A 22,586-nucleotide genomic window follows, 5' to 3' on the forward strand; every position below is an offset into this window, starting at 1 on the left:
AAGGAGACAGAATTAAAAACCCTTAACCATTCCTGAAGTAGAATTGTTACTTACAGAACATACATTATAGAATTGTCTATTGAAAAGTTTAGCAATTTGACTTTATGAGGTAAAAACCAGTTTACTTTTTGTCTATCAAGTAAAATATTCCTGTGAAAATCTGTTTCTGGGTATTGCTATACTTTTCAAAAGAATGTTCTGTGTTGTGTATACTAGTTTTGGCTGACACAGATACTTGCTTTTTGGTTTATCCTGTATATTTAGATCCTCTACAGATGAACTGATGTGTCTAGACAGGAAGTGGTATGTAGGAGATATAGGAATGGGCTGAAGTATCCTTTATATTTGCCTTTGTATCTAGGGGAGTTGGAAATAGGCAAGAATGGAGAGAAATTTTGTATGGCAGTACACAGAATTTTGCAAGTTAATTGTGAGCCCTGAAGCAATCCGATGCATTTTAGTTACTGGTAAGTTTGTTAAATTATGTTTGAAAATGTTCCTCTTCGAAGATGGCCATCTATTTACTATTAAGTCCACCATGTCAAATATACCTATTTTAAAGATTTTTTCAAAAGATGTAGTATTGCTATTGCATTGGGTTTTAGGTATAAATTAAAAATACTTTTGTTGGTGAATGCATTTGACTTTTCAATTGTTGTCATAGATAAAACTGAAGTGAAATTAACATATGGGTAGTCTTGTGTTAATATTTTGGAATAATAAAATTAATATTTCTGCTTTTGTAATGGAACTCCACTGTGTTTAGAAGTCTGAGTTATTAATTCATTAGATGTTTGAGAAAGAGTAGTCCTTCTGACATAAAAGAATAAGAAAATCCATGGCAACTTTGTAATTTTGTATGGTTCTCTATAGAAGGGTGATCTATTGTAAGAAATACTTTTTTGCATTTTTTCATGGACCATAGGAACCATAGTGAGGCATTTCTAGTCTTTCTTTTTGGCAGTGCTAATGTTTAGGAGTCTTAGTCATCTTTCCCCCTAAATCACTAACTCAGCTGTAGGTAAGAATTCCATGAACAGATTAGGAAATTGTGTAATCTCTATGCAATAGTTTTCTTTATTCTTTTCAAACACTTAGGCAGATGTATTATGTATATCAGTGCTTAAGCAGTTATTTGTGAAGTGGCTTTGACTATTGATACAATTCATGTAAATTGGATTAGATTGCTTAATAGCTGTTCTTTACAGAAACATTAAAAAAAAATCTCAAGGGATTCTTTGGTAGTTGTGTTTTTCTTGTAAATATCCATCTTTGACTTTAGGACAAAGTAAAAGAATATCATTGATTTGCAATACTAGTTTACTGTTTTCTTTTTTGTGGCTTAAAGATACAGGGCTAGTTAATGTAATTGAATTTTAATTTCTTGTAACGAAGTAGTTTATTTACATATATACTATTATTTTTCTAGCTGATATCATGTAATCCATTAAACTATCAATTTTATAGCGATAAGAATGATGTTAATTTTGCTGTTGGTTCTTTTTATGAGAATATTTCTGATTTGAACAAGAATAGCCGCATTATCAGATAAATGTGTTGTCAATTCTATAGAAACCTGAAGAGCTAGAGTAACTTTAGAAAACAGAATAACTTTAGATTCCTTTTGAGCCTTAACAATTTTCAAGTTTTCCTCATTACCAAATTTTCTTAATTTCATGTAGAAATGAGTATTTGTGCATTTAAAATATATTTAGAAATTTGTGTGAATGTAAATAGACAATTTGGGGTACATTATAAAGCAGTGTAAATGGATATTATTTTAATGCTGATAAAGTCTGGCTTAGAGTCATTTATTGTTATAAACTACAGTAAGCATACATAATGAAGGGTATATAGTTTCTTAGTTAGGAATGCTACCATGTATCGATGCTGCTGATTGAAAATTGTTCATATAATTTTGTGAAGTAATACATTATCAAAGCTTAATGTAATGCAATAATTTATTTTTCTTTTGTTTCTTCCTTCATTCCACAGACATATCAAGTGCTTTATGTTTGTCTGGAATATATCTTTGTGTTTTTATGTATTTGTGTATACATTGTGTAATCGATTGCCACTTTTTATTTCAATATGACATAAATCGTCTTATTTTCTTTGCTTTCATGAACTTTCCTGAGGGCATATACGGACATAAGTAACACGTTGCATATTTAAATACATATATATAAGTTGTTTTTAAAAACAGGTCTAAATGAAAAGTTTATTTTAGAAAATAGGTGTATTCTTCCAAAGCAATATTGTGAACATATTTTAAATTCTCTAAGCATGTTCTTCAGAGGAATATTGTGATAAAGTCTTTATTGTGGAGAAGTGCAGTATTTGTGGGTGTGTTTCTTATGTTAGATTTACTTCAAGCAGGGAATATATATGTGTAACGATAGACTTTGATATTTTACCTCGGAATACAGAAAAACTCCACAGTTACGTTTCTATATAATGTTTAATTTTAAGGAGATAAAACCAGTTGTTTCATTCTTGTGAGAAATATTCTTGCATAATATAATAGTCAGCAAAGTAGAGATTAAATTTGAATATGATTGTTACCTTTTGGAATAATAAAGTACTGAAATGGAACACTGTGTTTATGATCAATATTTGATGATTACGTAATGGAATTATCTGTACTTTACATGCAGTGCTACTCTTTTGGCATTCCTGGTTGAACTACTTAAAAGTTCAGTAGCCATGCAAGAACAGATGCTGGGTGGAAAAGGCTTTTTAGTCATTGGCTACTTACTTGAAAAGGTAAGTGAAATGTATTGATGGTTTTATTGTGTAGCCTTCACAGATGGACCACTGACGATCACTAACTATATTTTTTTTCTATAGTTTCCCTTTCCATTGACTGCAGAGGCCATGTTTTTGGTTAATTCACAAACATTTTTATATTATGTACTTAGATGTGTGTGTAGACATTAAACTAAGTTGGGTGTTAGAAGTCTATATAATTAAGAAATTTTGAATAAAAGTAGAAACTAAAAAATTATTTTATCTACTTTTATTCAAATTAGAAGTATTTTCTCTTTATTATTTTTTCTAATTTCTTTGCTATATTTATATTCAAACTAAGTTTCTTACAAATTTTATCAATTTTAGTTTCAATGGATTTAATTTTTTGTTTTGCTTTATTTTTCAGTTATAAGGTAAAAAAAATTCTATATTTGATAGCAACAGAAACATTAGTTTTTGCTTTGTCCCTGCTTTTAATATATTTGAATGTTTAAAGTAGTGTTTTTTTCTGATCAGTACACAGTGTAAACAGTACAAATTGGATGGCTTTGATTTTCCTATCTGTGTCATTTATGCCCTGTTTTTTTAATGACCTTCTTTGCTTTAGTCACAACTGTACTATTATGGTAATGGGTGCTGAGTTTCTGATTATGGTCTCACAAGAGTTCGGTTATATCGTGTGATTTCCTTCAAAAAGTAAGGTGGTATTTCATAAATAAAAGTATTATTTTTCTCCTTAAGAAATAGCTATCACCATCACTAGTGCTCCCAAATCTCTCCTTCTCAGTTAAACATTAACATTCATATGACATTCAGCTGCTCTGTAAATGGAACTATTTGAGAAATAATAGAGGTGAGACCTCTACTAAGAGGAATAAACTTATTTTTCTCTTGGGAAATAAAATTTAGAGGACTTTTGGAAATAATTTTTTAACCTCAGATTGATCTTCATTTGAAATCCTTCTGTCTTTTCTTTGAAAAAGTACTTTTCTTTCTTGAAGTATTGTTGATCGTGGAATGATAGATTAAGTAGATCGATCATAGGCAGCATTTTTTTTTCAGTTACATTATAATTTTTTCAGTTACATTATTAAGATTTTCATTAAGGCTATTTGGTTTATATTTTTGATCATGGAAAACTATTTTCCTATGTCTAGAGTATTACAAATTTTTTAGAAGATTTATGTAATAGTATACTTTACGTGAATTACATATTATGAAATACCTTTGTGACACTGCTGTCAGCAATCTTTGTGACAAGATTGCTGTCAGGAGCTACCTCTTGAATATACTTTTCATCGATTTACTGAGGGTTTATTAGCATAATTTTAAAGTGAGAATTCTTTTACACTTAAAACTTAGCTTAAAGTTAGAAATATTGTGAAAAGTCTTCAAATCAAATAAAAAGAACATTAAAATAATAATAAGGTTTCCATCATTTTATATTCCCATCAGCAGTGTATGAAATTTCCAGTCTTTTCACAGCCTTGGAAACACTGTTATTATCTGTTTTGTTTTTAAATTCTAGCCATCCCTAGTGAGTGTGAAATGGTTTATCATTTTTGTATTTGCATTTCTGTGATGTCTAATGACGTTGAGCATCTTTTCATGTACTTATTGGCTATTTGTATACTTTTTTGAGAAATGTTTATTACAAAGACCATTTTAAAAAACTATCGTATTTCTTTTTATTATTGAGTTGTAGGAGATTTTTAGTCTATATGCTAAACCTTTATTAGATATAAGATTTGCAGAGATAGTCTTCCATTCTGTGGATCACTTTATGTCTTAATTTGCATTTCACTGTTGACAAATTAAGTTGAGCATTTTCATATATTTATCTTCCTTTTGGTTGTGCTCTTTTGCTAAATACCTGTTCAGAGTATTTACCCTTTTTCATTTGGGTTGTCCATCATTTTCTTATTACAAATATCTCTTCCTCTGTGACTTGCCTTTTCACACTCTTAATCATCAAATGCTTTTTATGCATTATTTGAGATAATTATTATGTTTCTACATCTTTTTCTTAGTTTAGTGAGAAATAAAATAAAATATTCTTTATTATATTCTTTATCAAAATAAAATATTCTTTATTTCTGGAATCCTGTGTAGTCTTAGATCCATTCCCATTCTAGTCCTTATGCTTCTCTTAAAATGGCTTATATCGGGCGTCCCTGGTGGCGCAGTGGTTGAGAGTCCGCCTGCCGATGCAGGGGACATGGGTTTGTGCCCCGGTCCGGGAAGATCCCACGTGCCGCGGAGTGGCTGGGCCCGTGAGCCATGGCCGCTGAGCCTGCGCATCCGGAGCCTGTGCTCCGCAACGACGGGAGAGGCCACAACAGTGAGAGGCCCGCGTACCATGAAAAAAAAAAAAGGCTTATATCAATGTCACTAATAGCCTTCATATTCTTAAATCTTATGATTCTCAAGTCTTCATCTTATTTGACTTAGCAACATTTTAGTTTAACATTCTTTCCTTCTTGAAATGCTTTCTTTAATTGTATTTTGTGACAGCATTCTTTCTTTGCTTTCTTCGTACCTCCTTGGCCTCCTTTAATTCTCTCCTAGTAGTTCCTCCTCTTCTTCCTAAAATTCTAAAGACTGTGGTGTCCTGGTAAGCATCCTGGAAACCTTTTCACTTTTCTGTTTGCACTTTAATTAAGCTTACTATTCCCTTAGTTTTCCTTATTCTGCAAATACTCATTATTCTCAAATGTGTATATCCAACTACAACCTCTCCTTTGAATTCAGTTCCACTTGGATGTTTAATAAGCTTCACAGATCTAAATTATCCAAACTGTTACTTTTGACTTTCCTTTCAAATCCTTCGTCCTTTACTCTTCTCTGTCTTAGTTACTAGCATTACCATTCAACGAGTAGTTCAAACCAAAAATGTTCATTCTTTTTGACTCTTCTTTTTCATGCACCAAATTCATACTGGCAGCAAATTATGTTGTCTTAGTATCAAAACATATCCTGAATCAATGACTAGTTCCTACTTAGTACTCTACTCCTTTCTGTGCCCATTGATACCATCTTTATTCAAACCATCATCATCTTTCACCACTAGTTAGTTACTCACAGTCCATTTTTTGCTTGCAGTCAGACTAGTCCTTTGAAAATGTGCCAGATCTTACTAGTCCATCCTTCTCAAAGTACATTTATGTCTCTTACCTCTGACATCATCCCTTACCATTCTCATTCTTTCTTTCTCTGTTGCAGCCACACTGACCATTCTAAGGCCTCTTTGCAGACCTTTCCCTTAAAAACTAAAATAGTAAGCATATGCTCTTCTCAGTTCTTGTGCATTTTCTTTTCACATTGCTTTGGTAATTCTTTTTGTAGGTATCCACATGGGTTGTTTCTACACTTCATTGAGGATTTTGCTTATGACACCTTATCAGAGAAGTCTTCCTTGATCACTCTAAGTAGAATAGTACTCCTTTGATAACCATCAATGACTGTTTCCCTACTCTGCTCATTTTTTATGGCATCAGTCTGACATTTTTTTAAACTTATTTTCTGCCTCCTTCCACTAGAATGTAGGCCTCAGCTTCATGAAAGCAGGGGCATTTTTTTCTTACCTTATTGCTGTATCTTCTACCTAAAAGTGTGCCTGCTTCAATAAATATTTGTTGAATTAAATACATAAAAAGGACTTACATAGTTATTACATAAAGGAATACCTTTTTCATTTTTCTTAGATTAATGTTCACCCGTTTAATTTTTAAATAATCATCTGTCAGGTGAGTAGTATAGATAATAAGGTTCCATTTTTATTTTATCATCAACTAATAACAAGTTAATGGTTAACTGTCACTTAGCTTTATCTCCTTGTCTTGGAAGATATAAATTAGTTATCAAAGAAGGTAGTCTAATGAGAGGCCATCTTATTCATCATGTTTAGACTGTTTCACAAAAAAACTTTTAAGGTATTTTTGTTTTGTTTTATGTTGCCAAAATATAAATTTGAAGAAAACTTAGAGGTAATTTGATGCATTCAGTAGTTTTTGTTGTGGTTAATAAAAAAATGATTCAAATAGCTTAAACATTAAGGAAATAGGCTTGCTAATGTAACTGGAAATCTAGTGATAGATGGCTTATCGGTCATAGTCCTGGTAAGAAACAGATGTTATGCTCAAACTTGGTTACTGAGAGGAGTTTAATGCAAGGCTCTTCACAAGTTGTGAGCATTGTTAAGGGAAGTCAGCAAAGTTTGAAGAGATGAGAGGAATGAGTGTTTAGCATAACTCAAATAGAAAGTTACTGTAACTATAGGAGAAGTGTACCTGATTAGAGTGTGGTCTTTGATAAAGGAATATAGAAAGGAATATAGTATACTCACCTGAAGGGGTGAAGCCAAGGAGATGAATGCCCCAAACTTCATTTTCTTTCTGTCCTTTAATTTCCTGCTGGAGTCTCTAACTAGTCAAACCCAACTGGAAGGCAACAGACAAGGGAGCATCCCAAGCACAGAAATAGGATAGGGAAGGTTGGAAAGTGGATCAGTGCGGCCAGCCAAACATATCCAGTAAGTTGGACTTCAGGGTTTGGTTGTCTCAGTCTCAATTATGTCATCAGAGACCCGGGTTTTTTCTATATGTCTGTTCTGCTACCTATAGTCATGATTTTATGCTATAGCTGTTATTTTTTGTGGTCATACAAGGTTGCCAGGCCGACTTGGTGCTATAAGCCTTCACATCCGGGTGGAGAGAGAGAGAGCTCCTTTCTCCCAGTTACTGAACAAGATCCTTCCCTCCAATTTGACTGGTCAGCTTAGGTCTTGGTCTACTTTGAACCTAATATTATCATGAAAATTTTTATGCTCCATATCTGAACTAATCATTGTCTGCCCCTGCCAAACAGCAACACACACACATAAGTGATTCACATTGGATTAGGCTGTTTGGAGCTCAATCTTGGTGTCCTGGGAGGAGCAAAATGGATACTACTTTATGATATACCTCTAACTAATTAACATAATTCCCCACAATTTGCTTAATATATAATGCATATTTTATATATATATACATATATATATGTGTATATATATATATATATATAAAATGTTTTCTGTAATAAAAATGAACATTTATGGCAATCCATTCTGTTGTGGTCTGCTCTAAGTGTGGGAAAGACCTCTTTTTACTGAGTAGCAATTTCTCTCTGTAACATCCATTGCTCCTATTCGGTTTAATTACTTCAGGAGTAGATGTTATAATATAATTGTTTTTTCTAGCTTCTCAGATTATGCTTCCAAATATGTTTAGTCACCCCTCATATAGTACTTCTCGCAAATTATGTATTCAGTTACCATACAAAAGTAATGTCATATAGTTTAAATTCCAGAGCTTGCATTCTACAGATTTATAACTATAAATTAACCAAGTATATCTCTTTTTAAAATAGCTTTGCTTGAGAAAATGGAAGCAAATCTCAAAATAAACAAATATTTTCAAGCAATCAATCAAAGTAAACACATTAAAACAAAATTGAGGGGCTTCCCTGGTGGCGCAGTGGTTGAGAGTCCGCCTGCCGATGCAGGGGACACGGGTTCGTGCCCCGGTCCGGGAAGATCCCACATGCCGCGGAGCGGCTGGGCCCGTGAGCCATGGCCGCTGAGCCTGCGCGTCCGGAGCCTGTGCTCCGCAACGGGAGAGGCCACAACAGTGAGAGGCCCGCGTACCCCAAAAAAAAAAAAAAAAAAAAAAAACAAAATTGAATGTCCTTCTTCCACCCTCTTCTAATCTGTGTTATATCTTATCTGTTCTGTTCTTAATTTATTCTTGAATTTGACATGAATTCAGTTAAACATTTACTGAGGAATTATGGCAGATACCAGATGGATAAAAGATGAATAAGATAGTATCCTTTTTTATATAAGGAAAGAAAGATATGTGAATAACAGTTACACAAAGCAGAAGGAGTAAGTACTATGTACTTATAGGTAAAGGTAACATGCTATTGAATAGAACATTCATTTCATGCCTGGTAGAATTTTGAGTGGGCTAATAAAAAAATACAATTTTAGAAAAATGTTTCCTGAAGTTCAATTTTATAATGAAAAACTGCTACACAACAGCATTAATTGCTATGAAAAATAAATTGACATTTTATTTTAGTAATATGGAAGGCCTCATGTGATGCTTCTAGCATATCTTTTAATAACATGGAGAAAGTTAAAACTGGTTTCCAGATTATGAATTAGTTCCTCAAATGATTATGTTCATAGTGGTCAATCTGATTTTATATCACTTTAGTGTTTTTATAAACACATGACAGTTTTTATAGGCCAAAATCTGATCGCTAAGACTATTTAGGAACAGGTTCTAACTGTTCTGTTTCAGGGTTTTAGGCATAAAAGTAGACTGTATCAGATAATATTCTTGAAATCATTATTACTGAATAAAAATAAAATGTATAAGATAAGCTATGTGAAATTATAACCAGTGAAGGAGATGGCTGAAGCTTTAAATAACCATTGCTCTTAATTTTATTCCCCTAAACATGAATAAAATAAAATATTTTAGAATTTAAAAGCAGTATTATTTTTTATTAAAGTTCTTTTAAAATGAGTGACCAATCTGCTTTATTTTAACTCAAATATTTATTTGTCTTTGTCCTCCTCCCCCCTTGTAATAACAGTTATTTGTTAGGATCATTTCCTCCATCTTATGAAATGTTCATGTAAAGTTATGCTGTAAGGCTTGGTTTGAATTTTGTTGGACTATTGTTGATCTACTCACTGCTGGTGTTTTGTCTAACACGTAGATTACTAATACAAAATCATTGGGAGCCTTATTCAAGCTAGCTTAAATGCCACCTTCTCAGTAAAACCTCTTTTAACCTCCCTTCTACAAATTTTCTATTCACTTCATGTTCTTTTCATACACTTGTTATATTTAACATGTTACATATTTTACCTTTTCAGTTTATTTATTGTATGTCCTTGTCTTCTCTTAGAATGTAAGTCTATGTGGGCAGGTTTTTTTTTTGGTTGTTTTTCAGTTTTCTTAACTACTCTTCCACAGTGCCAAGGAGAGTACCTGGCAAACAATAAGTGCTCAACATGCATATTTTCTGAATGGCTAAATGAAAAGCATTGAGCTGTACCTTTAAGGGAAATGCAATGGATGCAAGGGTTTTACAAGTTAAAGGAGCATGATAGAGAAAGCAGGTGAAGCAGTCTGGCGTGCGTGAGAAATTGGCCCAAAGAAATACTTTGTTTGACTCAGTGAAAAGTTTTTAAATTTTATTTCGTTTAGGTACCTTAAGCAGTCCTCACTACTCTTTATTGTCTCCTGTCCTATTCATACATTATTGTTAAAGTCCTGCATATTGTAGTCATTTGAGTTTGTTACCCCTTATGTAGAAGTATGAAAAAAATGCGTGGCATGTTTAGGTCAAATTTATTGAGTTGCCCTTTTTAAGAGCATGATGAATGTAAGCAAATCATATGGGAAGTAAAATTGGTAAGAGAATTTAGTCGCTTTTAGACCTTAATTATCCTATACTGGTATTTGGAATCAATCAGTGGATCATAGAGGTAAAGATGTGATGTGACCTGTGCTTTAGGGTTGAGTGTAGGGGGTTCTTTACTTCAGGGAGGATAGTGATACTATAAAAAGTATCATAGCCGACGAAAAAAAACGATTTGCATAGGAAGATATATTTTTTGATATTTGAGTTTGAATTACTAGTTTTTATGATGAACATTTTCACTGTAATATTTTCATCTGAGATTATACTCTAGTGTAACATGTCCAGTTAAAATATAATGCAAGCCTCATACGCTATTTAAAATTTTCTGGTAAGAAGCAACAGGTGAAATTAATTTTAATAATATATATATTTTAAACTAGTATATCCAAAATATTATCACTGCAACATAGACTCAACAACAACAATAAAAATAATAGTTATTTTGCATTGTTTTTTCATTCTAAATCTTCAAAATCCAGTGCATGCATACTTACAGCACCTATCACTTAGGTCTAGCCACATGTCAAAGGCGCAGTAGACACCTATGGCTAGTGGCTACTGTATTGGACAGTGCAGCTTGAAGGTTTGGTTTGAATTTTGGAAGGTTTGTTGTTTATCTAAATACCATTGGTGATAGGTTACATACTGTGATGACACTTGAAAATTCTAGATGAGAGTACTCAGCCTAGAGATAATGTTATATTAAGCCGTGGAAGCATAAAATATCATCTAGGAAGAGTGTATTTATGAAGAGAAGACCAAAGAAATAATCTTCAGCAGTTTCCATCTTTTAAGCAAAAGACACTGAAGAGTCTGAGGGTCATGAAAGCCAAAGGGGGACGGTATTTCCAGGGAAGTGAGATCCTCTTTTTCAGGCACTATGGATTTGAAAGGTTGGGAATGTTTTATATTAAGCAGGATGCATTGCATTTGTCAATGTGCAACTCATTTTTATCTTTTGGAAGAAATGATTCATTGGAATGGTAGGCTCAATTTATTTTCACTTTCGTTTGGAGCTAGTGAAAGCACTTCTCTTTCCCATTGTCTCTGTGTGTGTGTGTGTGTGTGTGTGTGTGTGTGTGTGTGTGTATTATCATGATAGTAATTCTACTCCATTTTAATTTTCTAAGATCTTTTCTTGTTAGTCAATTTCTAAACAAATGGAATGAAACCATTCTTATCCATAACTTATTTTATTTCTTTAGCTTGAGTTGAGAGTGGCATTGTTCAACCTGCGCTATTATTTATCTATAGTTGTCCTAGAATGGGCCACAAATAACAAACTATCATTTAGAGAATTATCTTAAAATCTTAGGTTTCTAAATATAATTAAATTTTGAATAGCAAAGAAAGTATAAAAAGTTATATCTGTATATTTTCAGCTTGAATTTCTGCTTTCTTTCTTTAGTCATCAAGAGTTCATATCACTAGAGCTGTCCTGGAGCAATTTTTATCCTTTGCAAAATACCTTGATGGTTTATCTCATGGAGCACCTTTGCTGAAGCAGCTTTGTGATCACATTTTATTCAACCCAGCCATCTGGATACATATACCTGCAAAGGTATACATTTTAATCTCATTCATTTTATTTTAGTGTAATGTTATAAATTCTAAATATAAATTACAGTTATTGGATCTAAACTATCCAGTAGAAAGCATTTGGTTTTTTCAGTTTATTTTACAGTTTGAAGCAGTTATATTAGGTAGTATTAGAAATCAAAACAGTAAATATTTAATATTAAATAAAACTGCGGTTAAAAATTTTTTTCTTATGGGGTGATGAGAAAGTTCTGGAACTAAATAATAGTAATTGTTGCTTAAAAAATGTTGAAGCTGTACTTCTTACCCTATACAAAGGTGAAACATTGAATATGAACCTAAAATTAGATATTAGTATTGCACAAATGTTAAATTTACTGAGTGGAGGAATTGTATTATGCTCTATTTAGGAGAAGGTCCTTATTCTTAGGAGAGTTACATTGAAGTAGTTAGTGGTGAAGTGTCTGAATGTCAGCAACTTCCTTTCAAACGTTAGTCAAAATATATTTATACATCTATATCTGTATGTGGAAAAATATTAACAGTTGCTAAATCTATTATGATAGTTACATAACTTTTTTGTTTGAAAATTTTCAAAATAAAAAGTTGGAGAAAATAGCAATTAATAACATTCAGAATGTACAAGGAACTCTTGAAAATCAACACTAAAAAGATAAAAAAAATTAGGCTTGATGTAATGGCTGCATTCTGAAGTCATTAGATGTGATTCATACCTTTCCAAGAAAGAGAATCTGGTACACTGATTACTAAGACTAGGAAAAGAAAAAATAGCAGGTAACTAACTATATCATGATAATTGTCATCATTGTGACGAAAATTCCTTGTATTGTGAGCATAGAGTTTTTATCATGATATGTAAAAATATTTTTTAAAAGAAATTTATATATACATTTTTTTAGATAGAAACATAAAATTTTTAATATTTTGCATACCTAAATTTAGCCTCGTTATATTCTAGTAGAAATCAGTAATGAGGGACATTTTCATGAATTTGAACTGCATTTTATAATTTTCAAATCTCCCACATAACTTTGAAGTTCTAATTTTTATTATGGTTTGTCATTTTAATTATTGTGCTAAAACGCAAACGTGAAGTTTGTTCACTCTTTAAACATGGTGTTTAAACTTATCATCTGTATATTTACATGCTAGATTCTGATAATGTGGCAATAGGTAAGAAAATTTGAAATTACATGAACTTTTAGGATCTATGACAACAATATATATATTTTTTCCAAATATGATACAGCTGGCTGATGTCAGGTTCGGTTCCTTTGAACTGCTGCAGTGTACTTTGATTCAGGGCTTTAGTCTAGTTGGCCTTTTAAATCATTTAATCTTCCTATTGGATAATTTCAGTGGAACTATTGAATCATTTAAAATTATTTTATTATTAATAACTATTAGATTACCTTTAGTAAAATTTTATTATAATGTGTTGATTCCAGATTATTTTCTTTTTATAATATAAATAACACTTAATAAATAGTTAATATTTCACCTCGTAATAAATGGTTCTTTCTTGGCCTTTAATGATTTATGTTTAAATTAGAATAGAATGTATATTTGTAATATAAACACTTGAGGCATTTTAAATTTATTTTAATGCTTTGTTAATATTCTGTACTAGGTTCAGCTTTCCCTATACACTTATTTGTCTGCTGAATTTATTGGAACTGCTACCATTTACAGCACCATACGCAGAGTAGGAACAGTATTACAACTAATGCATACACTAAAATATTACTACTGGGTCATTAATCCTGCCGACAGTAGTGGCATTGCACCCAAAGGTTTAGGTAAGTACAATGCTTCTACGTTGTCTGTACTATGATTGTTCTATATCCTAAGTACTATTATAGTGAACAGATGTGCATGGTTATGAAATTAACACTGAGCTATTGTCTTTCTGGTGTAGTAGACTGGTATATTGAGAATTTTTTGTGATAAAGAAGAAGCTTATAGCTTTCGTATTAAGTTTTTGGAATAAAGACAGGTGAAAATAAATAATATTGTACCTTTTAGCCTATATGGTTGTTGTGATATAATCGTAATATTAAAAACAGATGAATGATATTGCTCATGGCCAGTGTGTTCTAATACAGTCGTTTAAACATTTTGAGATTGTTGCCTTCCTTTGTATTTTTTCCCCAAACTTCATTCTTTGTTCTAAGTAGAAACTAATTTAATTCTTCAGTGCATTGTGTTGTTTTAAAAATATTGCCGATTTTCCTAATTATATAAAAAATACATGCTCATTATAGAAAATAAAATAATATAGAAGAAAAAAATTGTTCATAACCCAAACTCCAGGAGTAATCACTGTTACAAGTTGGGTGTGTGATCTTCCACTATTTCTCATTGCATAAATATGTGAAATATATTAACTCTTTTACAGAATTCAGATTTTCTTTTCTTTTTCTTGGATCTACATAGTAATCTAAGAGGATACACCACTTAACGTGTTTCCAAAATTTTGATTCTATGAATAATGCAGTGATCTATTTCTTTGTGTATACTTATTCCCCTCCATCTTTGATTTGTTTACAGTTACTGAGAAAGGGTATCCTGATAAATATTGTGAATTTTTTCAGAAGTAGTGTACTAGCTTACAATTTCATCAGTGGTATGTTAGTGTGCTTTTTTTCTCGGCATACTCGTAATAGCAATTACCATTTTATAAAAATCCTTTTGATAGGGTAAAATAACATTTTACTATTCTAATATTCATTTATTAGCTTACATTGTCTTTCATTTTACTGATGGCCTTTTAAAATTGTGTCATTCACACTTGGGTTTATATTCTGTCATTTATGTTTTTTTCCCATTGCTTTTAGACTTAAGAATGCCTAAAATTAACTGAATACTTAACATGAGTTAGAATCTATGCTAAGCACCCTACATGTTAATTTTGTTTAATCATTTACATGTAATGTATTTATATATATAAATATATATATACACATATTTACACATACACATAGGGCTATATCTATATATAACTGCATTGCTAATACCACTCCCATTTTGCATTTTAGGAAACTGAAAGTTGGTACAAAGTAACAGAACTAAAATTTGAATCATGTCTGCCTGACTCAGAGCCCTAGTTTTTACAATTACACTCTGATAGAGTTTTCTCTACTCTAGACAAATCATACGTTCACAAATATTTATTTCTGCTTCAAAAAATTAATTTCTAATTTACAGAAAAGTTGCAAGAATTGTACAAAGAATTCTTATATACCCCCACCGTATTTCCCAATATTTTATATCTTACCATTTAGATTTTACCATTTTATTTCTGTGTAAATATAAACATGTATATAAACATATGCATTTTTTCCTGAATAAATTATAGGTATGATGCCCTATTTCTGCTAAATACTTCAATATTTATTTCCTAAAAGGTAAGGGCACTCTCTTGAGTTAATGAAGAGCAACCATTAAAATCAGGTAATTAACATTAATACAATACTATCATCTCATACAAAGCTCCCATTCAAATTTAACCCATTTTACCAATAATATCCATTCTAGAAAAAAAAGTCTTTCTTCTTTCTCTGAATCACAGTCGAGGATCATGCGTGACATTTGGTTGCCTTGTCACCGTAATATTCTTCGATTAGAATACTTATTTTAGTATTTCCTTGTCTTCCATGGCCCTGACATTTTTGAAGAATACAATTTTTTAGAATGTCCTTTAATCTGCATTTATTTGATATTTGCTCATGATAATTTAGGTGTTTCATTTTTAGAAGGAATCACACAGAAGTCATAACAATTCTGTCTCAATGTTATCATTACAAGAGGCACACGATGTTGAGTTGTCTTATTATTTTACTAGTGATGTTAACTTTTGGTGTCTGCCACGGTTCTTTACTGTAAAATTCCACTTTCTCCTCTGTAATCTTAAGTATCTGGTGGAGAAGTACATTGAGACTATATAAACATCCTGTTCTTCAACAAACTTTTGCCCACTGGCTTTAGTTCATTGACTCTTGTCAGAATTGATCTTTACTGTGATGGCTGCCAAATGGCGACATTTTCTGAGATATTTATTAGTTTGAATTCTGCGGTAACAAAGAAGTTGTTTTTCTCTTCCATTTACTAATTTATTTGTTCATTTCTTAGTGTCAGTGTAAATTTCATGGATTCCTGTTTAATTTGGTATTATATCAACAGTTGGCACACTTCCTCTGCGAAGGGCCAGGCAGTAAAAATAGGCTTAAGGAGCCGTAGATCTCCACTATAAGTGGTCAGCTCTGCACTGTATTGCAAAAACAGCCACAGACAGTACGTAAGTGAATGGCTGTGGTTTGTTCTGGTGAAACTTAAAGAAAAAACAGTGGCTGCATGGATTTAGTGTAGAGGCTATCCCCTGAGTTGTATCCTTATTTATTTTGATGTTCAAGTTGTACCGGATTTGGCCAATAGGAGCCCCTTCACATGAGTCTTGGGTCTTTATGACAAATGTCCGTAAATTTTTTGTACTTCCTTGCTTTCTGGTGTAGGATATTTTTGGTTCATCTTTTATTTTCCTTATCTCAGAAGCCCTGGTTTGTTTTGTAGATATGGTTTTAAGAAACCAAGATCTGGGTGATAGGTGTGCTTATTGTGTTTATTGCTCTTTGGGTATCATTGCTTCTAGGCATTCTTGTTGGACAGATCTAGGAAATATAAGCTTAAAGGCAAATACATATATATGTATATGCATACATCTAAACTGATCTATCTGTATTAATAACCATGAGTTCACACAAGTATATTCAATCCCAATCCAAAACCACATGTGTCAGTCTAGCCTCAAATTGATTATTTTTACAACTTTCTTCCTTCAATATTTAGAAATCTGGCTACCATTATCTTTAATAGTTTTTAATATATTTACTTATTCTACTTTATGAAACCCACATTCTTACCCATGCACCATCACCTTCTAAGCTTTGACATTGCCAGTTGGCTCTGACCATCTTCGGTTCTGACATAAAATGGTCCTTTTCACCTCCTTGGCCCTTATTGTTTCTTTACCACTGACCATACTACTGGCCTCTGTTGTCTCCTCACCCTGACCCTGAAAATCCTGCCAGACTTAGTTGCCTCCTTGGCCCTTTCCAGCCCCTTGTGTCTCCTTGGCCTCTGCTGCTTCCGCAGGTCCCTGTGCCCTTGGGTCCCACTGGCTCTGGCTATCTCAAGGAGAGGGGAGGGAAGAAAACAAATAAATATAATTTTTAAAAAACTGACAAAGTGGAAGAGTATTTCTTTTTCTTTTCACTGAATTTTATACTTTTTAAAAAAGTTTAAAAAATTTTTTTAATTGAGGTATACTTGATAATTAACATATCAGTTTTGGGTGTATAATGTAATGATTTGATATTTGTATACATTGAGAAATGATCACCACAATAATTCAGTCTGTCACTGTACATCGTTAAATTTGTTTATTTTTTTTCTTGTGATAAGAACTTTTAAAATTTAGTCTCAAAGCAACTTTTAAATATGCAATACAGAATTATTATCTGCAGTAATCATGTTGTACATTACATGCCCTTGATGTATCATTTCTTTTTCTTTATAGTTTAATTTATTCTTTTTAATCTATCTTTTAATTAATTTGTTCTCTTTAATCTTTTTTTGTTTCTTTGTTTGCGGTACGCGGGCCTCTCACTTTTATGGCCTCTCCTGTTGCGGAGCACAGGCTCCGGACGCACAGGCTCAGCGGCCATGGCCCACGGACCCAGCTGCTCCGCGGCACGTGGGATCTTCGCGGGCCGGGGCACGAACCCGTGTCCCCTGCATCGGCAGGCGGACTCCCAACCACTGCGCCACCAGGGAAGCCCCTGTTCTCTTTAATCTTTTTGATTTAACTTTTCAATCTATCTGAAATTAATTTTGTTATTTAGTGGAATGTGAGGTTTTGAAACACTTAGTTTTCTATATTACAATTTTTTCAATACTAATTTGACCAAAATAATGCTTTCTTTTAAGAACATTTTAAAGATAATATGTACTACACTAGCTTTTCATAGAAGTATTATGCATGTGTGCACTAACCATGAGAAGTAGAATCTTTTTCCTTGGACTGTGATTTCACACTTTTGTCTCTGAAATTTTCTTTTTTTTTTTTACATCTTTATTGGAGTATAATTGCTTTAAAATGGTGTGTTAGTTTATGCTTTATAACAAAGTGAATCAGTTATACATATACATATGTTCCCATATCTCTTCCCTTTTGCATCTCCCTCCCTCCCACCCCTCTAGGTGGTCACAAAGCACCGAGCTGATCTCCCTGTGCTATGCGGCTGCTTCCCACTAGCTATCTATTTTACGTTTGGTAGTGTATATATGTCCATGCCACTCTCTCACTTTGTCACAGCTTACCCTTCCCCCTCCCCATATCCTTAACTCCATTCTCTAGTAGGTCTGTGTCTTTATTCCTGTCTTACCCCTAGGCTCTTCATGACATTTTTTTTTCCTTAAATTCCATATATATGTGTTAGCATACGGTATTTGTCTTTCTCTTTCTGACTTACTTCACTCTATATGACAGACTCTAGGTCCATCCACCTCATTACAAATAGCTCAATTTTGTTTCTTTCTATGGCTGAGTAATATTCCATTGTATATATGTGCCACATCTTCTTTATCCATTCATCCGATGATGGACACTTAGGTTGTTTCCATCTCCGGGCTATTGTAAATAGGGCTGCAATGAACATTTTGGTACATGACTCTTTTTGAATTATGGTTTTCTCAGGGTATATGCCCAGTAGTGGGATTGCTGGGTCATATGGTAGTTCTATTTGTAGTTTTTTAAGGAACCTCCATACTGTTCTCCATAGTGGCTGTACCAATTCACATTCCCACCAGAAGTGCAAGAGTGTTCCCTTTTCTCCACAACCTCTCCAGCATTTATTGTTTCTAGATTTTTTGGTGATGGCCATTCTGACTGGTGTGAGATGATATCTCATTGTAGTTTTGATTTGCATTTCATTTTGCAAATCATTTGCAAATCTCATTGTAGTTTTGATTTGCATTTCATTTGCAAATCATTTGTTTGATTAATGATGTTGAGCATTCTTTCACGTGTTTGTTGGCAGTCTGTATATCTTCTTTGGAGAAATGTCTATTTAGGTCTTCTGCCCATTTTTGGATTGGGTTGTTTGGTTTTTTGTTATTGAACTGCATGAGCTGCTTATAAATTTTGGAGATTAATCCTTTGTCAGTTGCTTAATTTGTAAATATTTTCTCCTATTTTGAGGGTTGTCTTTTGGTCTTGTTCATGGTTTCCTTTGCTGTGCAAAAGCTTTAAAGTTTCATTAGGTTCCATTTGTTTATTTTTTTTTTTTATTTCCATTTCTCTAGGAGGTGGGTCAAAAAGGATCTTGCTGTGATTTATGTCATAGAGTCTTCTGCCTATGTTTTCCTCTAAGAGTTTGATAGTTTCTGGTCTTACATTTAGGTCTTTAATCCATTTTGAGCTTATTTTTGTGTATGGTGTTAGGGAGTGATCTAATCTAATACTTTTCCATGTACCTGTCCAGTTTTCCCAGCACCACTTATTGAAGAGGCTGTCCTTTCTCCACTGTACATTCCTGCCTCCTTTATCAAAGATAAGGTGACCATATGTGCATGGGTTTATCTCTGGGCTTTCTATCCTGTTCCATTGATCTATATTTCTGTTTTTGTGCCACTACCATACTGTCTTGATTAGTGTAGCTTTGTAGTATAGTCTGAAGTCAGAGAGCCTGATTCCTCCATCTCCATTTTTCGTTCTCAAGATTGCTTTGGCTATTTGGGGTCTTTTGTGTTTCCATACAAATTGTGAAATGTTTTGTTCTAGTTCTGTGAAAAATGCCAGTGGTAGTTTGATAAGGATTGCATTGAATCTGTAGATTGCTTTGGGTAGTAGAGTCATTTTCACAATGTTGATTCTTCCCATCCAAGAACATGATATATCTCTCCATCTATTTGTATCATCTTTTAATTTCTTTCATCAGTGTCTTATAATTTTCTGCATACAGGTCTTTTGTCTCCTTAGGTGGGTTTATTCCTAGATATTTTATTCTTCTTGTTGCAGTGGTAAATGGGAGTGTTTTCTTGATTTCACTTTCAGATTTTTCATCACTAGTGTATAGGAATGCCAGACACTTCTGTGCATTAAATTTGTATCCTGCTACTTTACCAAATTCATTGCTTAGCTCTATTAGTTTTCTGGTAGCATCTTTAGGATTCTCTATGTATAGTATCACGTCATCTGCAAACAGTGACAGCTTTACTACTTCTTTTCCAATATGGATTCCTTTTATTTCCTTTTCTTCTCTGATTGCTGTGGCTAAAACTTCCAAAACTATGTTGAATAAGAGTGGTGAGAGTGGGCAGCCTTGTCTTGTTCCTGATCTTAGTGGAAATGCTTTCAGTTTTTCACCATTGAGGACGATGTTGGCTGTGGGTTTGTCATATATGGCCTTTATTATGTTGAGGAAAGTTCCCTCTATGCCAACTTTCTGGAGGGTTTTTATCATAAATGGGTGTTTAATTTTGTCGAAAGCTTTCTCTGCATCTACTGAGATGATCGTAAGGTTTTTCGCCTTCAATTTGTTAATATGGTGTATCACGTTGATTGATTTGCATATATTGAAGAATCGTTGCATTCCTGGAATAAACCCCACTTGATCATGGTGTATGATCCTTTTAATGTGTTGTTGGATTCTGTTTGCTAGTATTTTGTTGAGGATTTCTGCATCTATGTTCATCAGTGATATTGGCCTGTAGTTTTCTCTCTTTGTGACATCTTTGTCTGGTTTTGGTATCAGGGTGATGGTGGCCTCGTAGAATGAGTTTGGGAGTGTTCCTGCCTCTGCTATAATTTGGAAGAGTTTGAGAAGGATAGGTGTTAGCTCTTCTCTAAATGTTTGATAGAATTTGCCTGTGAAGCCATCTGGTCCTGGGCTTTGGTTTGTTGGAAAATTTTTAATCACAGTTTCAATTTCAGTGCTTGTGATTGGTCTGTTCATATTTTCTATTTCTTTCTGGTACAGTCTTGGCAGGTTGTGTATTTCTAAGAATTTGTCCGTTTCTTCCAGGTTGTGCATTTTATTGGCTTAGAGTTGCTTGTAGTAATCTCTCATGATCCTTTGTATTTCTGCAGTGTCAGTTGTTACTTCTCCTTTTTCATTTCTAATTCTATTGATTTGAGTCTTCTCCCTTTTTTTCTTGATGAGTCTGGCTAATGGTTTATCAATTTTTTTTATCTTCTCAAAGAACCAGCTTTCAGTTTTATTGATCTATGGTATCGTTTCCTTCATTTCTTTTTCATTTATTTCTGATCTGATTTTTATGATTTCTTTCCCTCTGCTAACTTTGGGGTTCTTTTTGTTCTTCTTTCTCTGATTGCTTTAGGTGCAAGGTTAGGTTGTTTATTCGAGATGTTTCCTTCTTCTTAAGGTAGGATTGTATTGCTATAAACTTCCCTCTTAGAACTGCTTTTGCGGCATCCCATAGGTTTTGGGTCATCGTGTCTCCATTGTCATTTGTTTCTAGGTATTTTTTTATTTCCTCTTTGATTTCTTCAGTGATCACTTCGTTATTAAGTAGTGTATTGTTTAGCCTCCATGTGTTTGTATTTTTTACAGATCTTTTCCTGTAATTGACATCTAGTCTCATGGTGTTGTGGTCAGAAAAGATACTTGATATAATTTCAGTTTTCTTAAATTTACCAAGGCTAGATTTGTGACCCAAGATATGATTTATCCTGGAGAATGTTCCATGAGCGCTTGAGAAAAATGTGTATTCTGTTGTTGTTGGATGGAATGTCCTGTAAATATCAGTTAAGTCCATTGTGTTTAATGTATCATTTAAAGCTTGTGTTTCCTTATTTATTTTCATTTTGGATGATCTGTCCATTGGTGAAAGTGGGTGTTAAAAGTCCCCTACTATGAATATGTTACTGTTGATTTCCCCTTTTATGGCTGTTAGTATTTGCCTTATGTATTGAGGTGCTCCTATGTTGGGTGCATAAATATTTACAATTGTTAGATCTTCTTCTTGGATCGATCCCTTGGTCATTATGTAGTGTCCTTCTTTGTCTCTTCTAATAGTCTTTATTTTAAATTCTATTTTGTCTGATATGAGAATTGCTACTCCAGCTTTCTTTTGGTTTCCATTTGCATGGAATATCTTTTTCCATCCCCTTACTTTCAGTCTGTATGTGTCTCTAGGTCTGAAGTGGGTCTCTTGTAGACAGCATAAATAAGGGTCTTGTTTTTGTATCCATTCAGCGAGTCTGTGTCTTTTGGTGGGAGCATTTAGTCCATTTACATTTAAGGTAATTATTGATATATATGTTCCTCTTCCCATTTTCTTAATTGTTTTGGGTTCGTTATTGTAGGTCTTTTCCTTCTCTTGTGTTTCTTGCCTAGAGAAGTTCCTTTAGTATTTGTTGTAAAGCTGGTTTGGTGGTGCTGAGCTCTCTCAGCTTTTGCTTGTCTGTAAATGTTTTAATTTCTCCATCAAATCTGAATGAGATCCTTGCTGGGTAGAGTAATCTTGGTTGCAGGTATTTCTCCTTCATCGCTTTAAATATGTCCTGCCAGTCCCTTCTGGCTTGCAGAGTTTCTGCTGAAAGATCAGCTGTTAACCTTATGGGGATTCCCTTGTGTGTTATTTGTTGTTTTTCCCTTGCTGCTTTTAATATGTTTTCTTTGTATTTAACTTTTGACAGTTTGATTAATATGTGTCTTGGTGTATTTCTCCTTGGATTTATCCTGTATGGGACTCTCTGTGCTTCCTGGACT

The 22,586-nt window shown here is 33.3% G+C and overlaps 1 protein-coding gene across 7 annotated transcripts in view; it reads left to right on the plus strand.

The window, feature by feature from the left end:
* The window catches only part of NBEA (neurobeachin), a 620,064-nt gene that overhangs the window by 124,455 nt on the left and 473,023 nt on the right, over positions 1-22,586 (plus strand). For all 7 annotated transcript variants that reach the window (XM_032611436.1, XM_032611437.1, XM_032611439.1 and 4 more), the window contains exons 11-13: positions 2,658-2,766; positions 11,642-11,794; positions 13,424-13,592. In XM_032611436.1, coding sequence (XP_032467327.1) covers positions 2,658-2,766; positions 11,642-11,794; positions 13,424-13,592 — 431 coding nt within the window. The remainder of the gene's footprint in view (positions 1-2,657; positions 2,767-11,641; positions 11,795-13,423; positions 13,593-22,586) is intronic.

This window comes from Phocoena sinus, chromosome 18 (genome assembly GCF_008692025.1).
Source record: "Phocoena sinus isolate mPhoSin1 chromosome 18, mPhoSin1.pri, whole genome shotgun sequence".
Lineage (NCBI taxonomy): Eukaryota > Metazoa > Chordata > Mammalia > Artiodactyla > Phocoenidae > Phocoena > Phocoena sinus.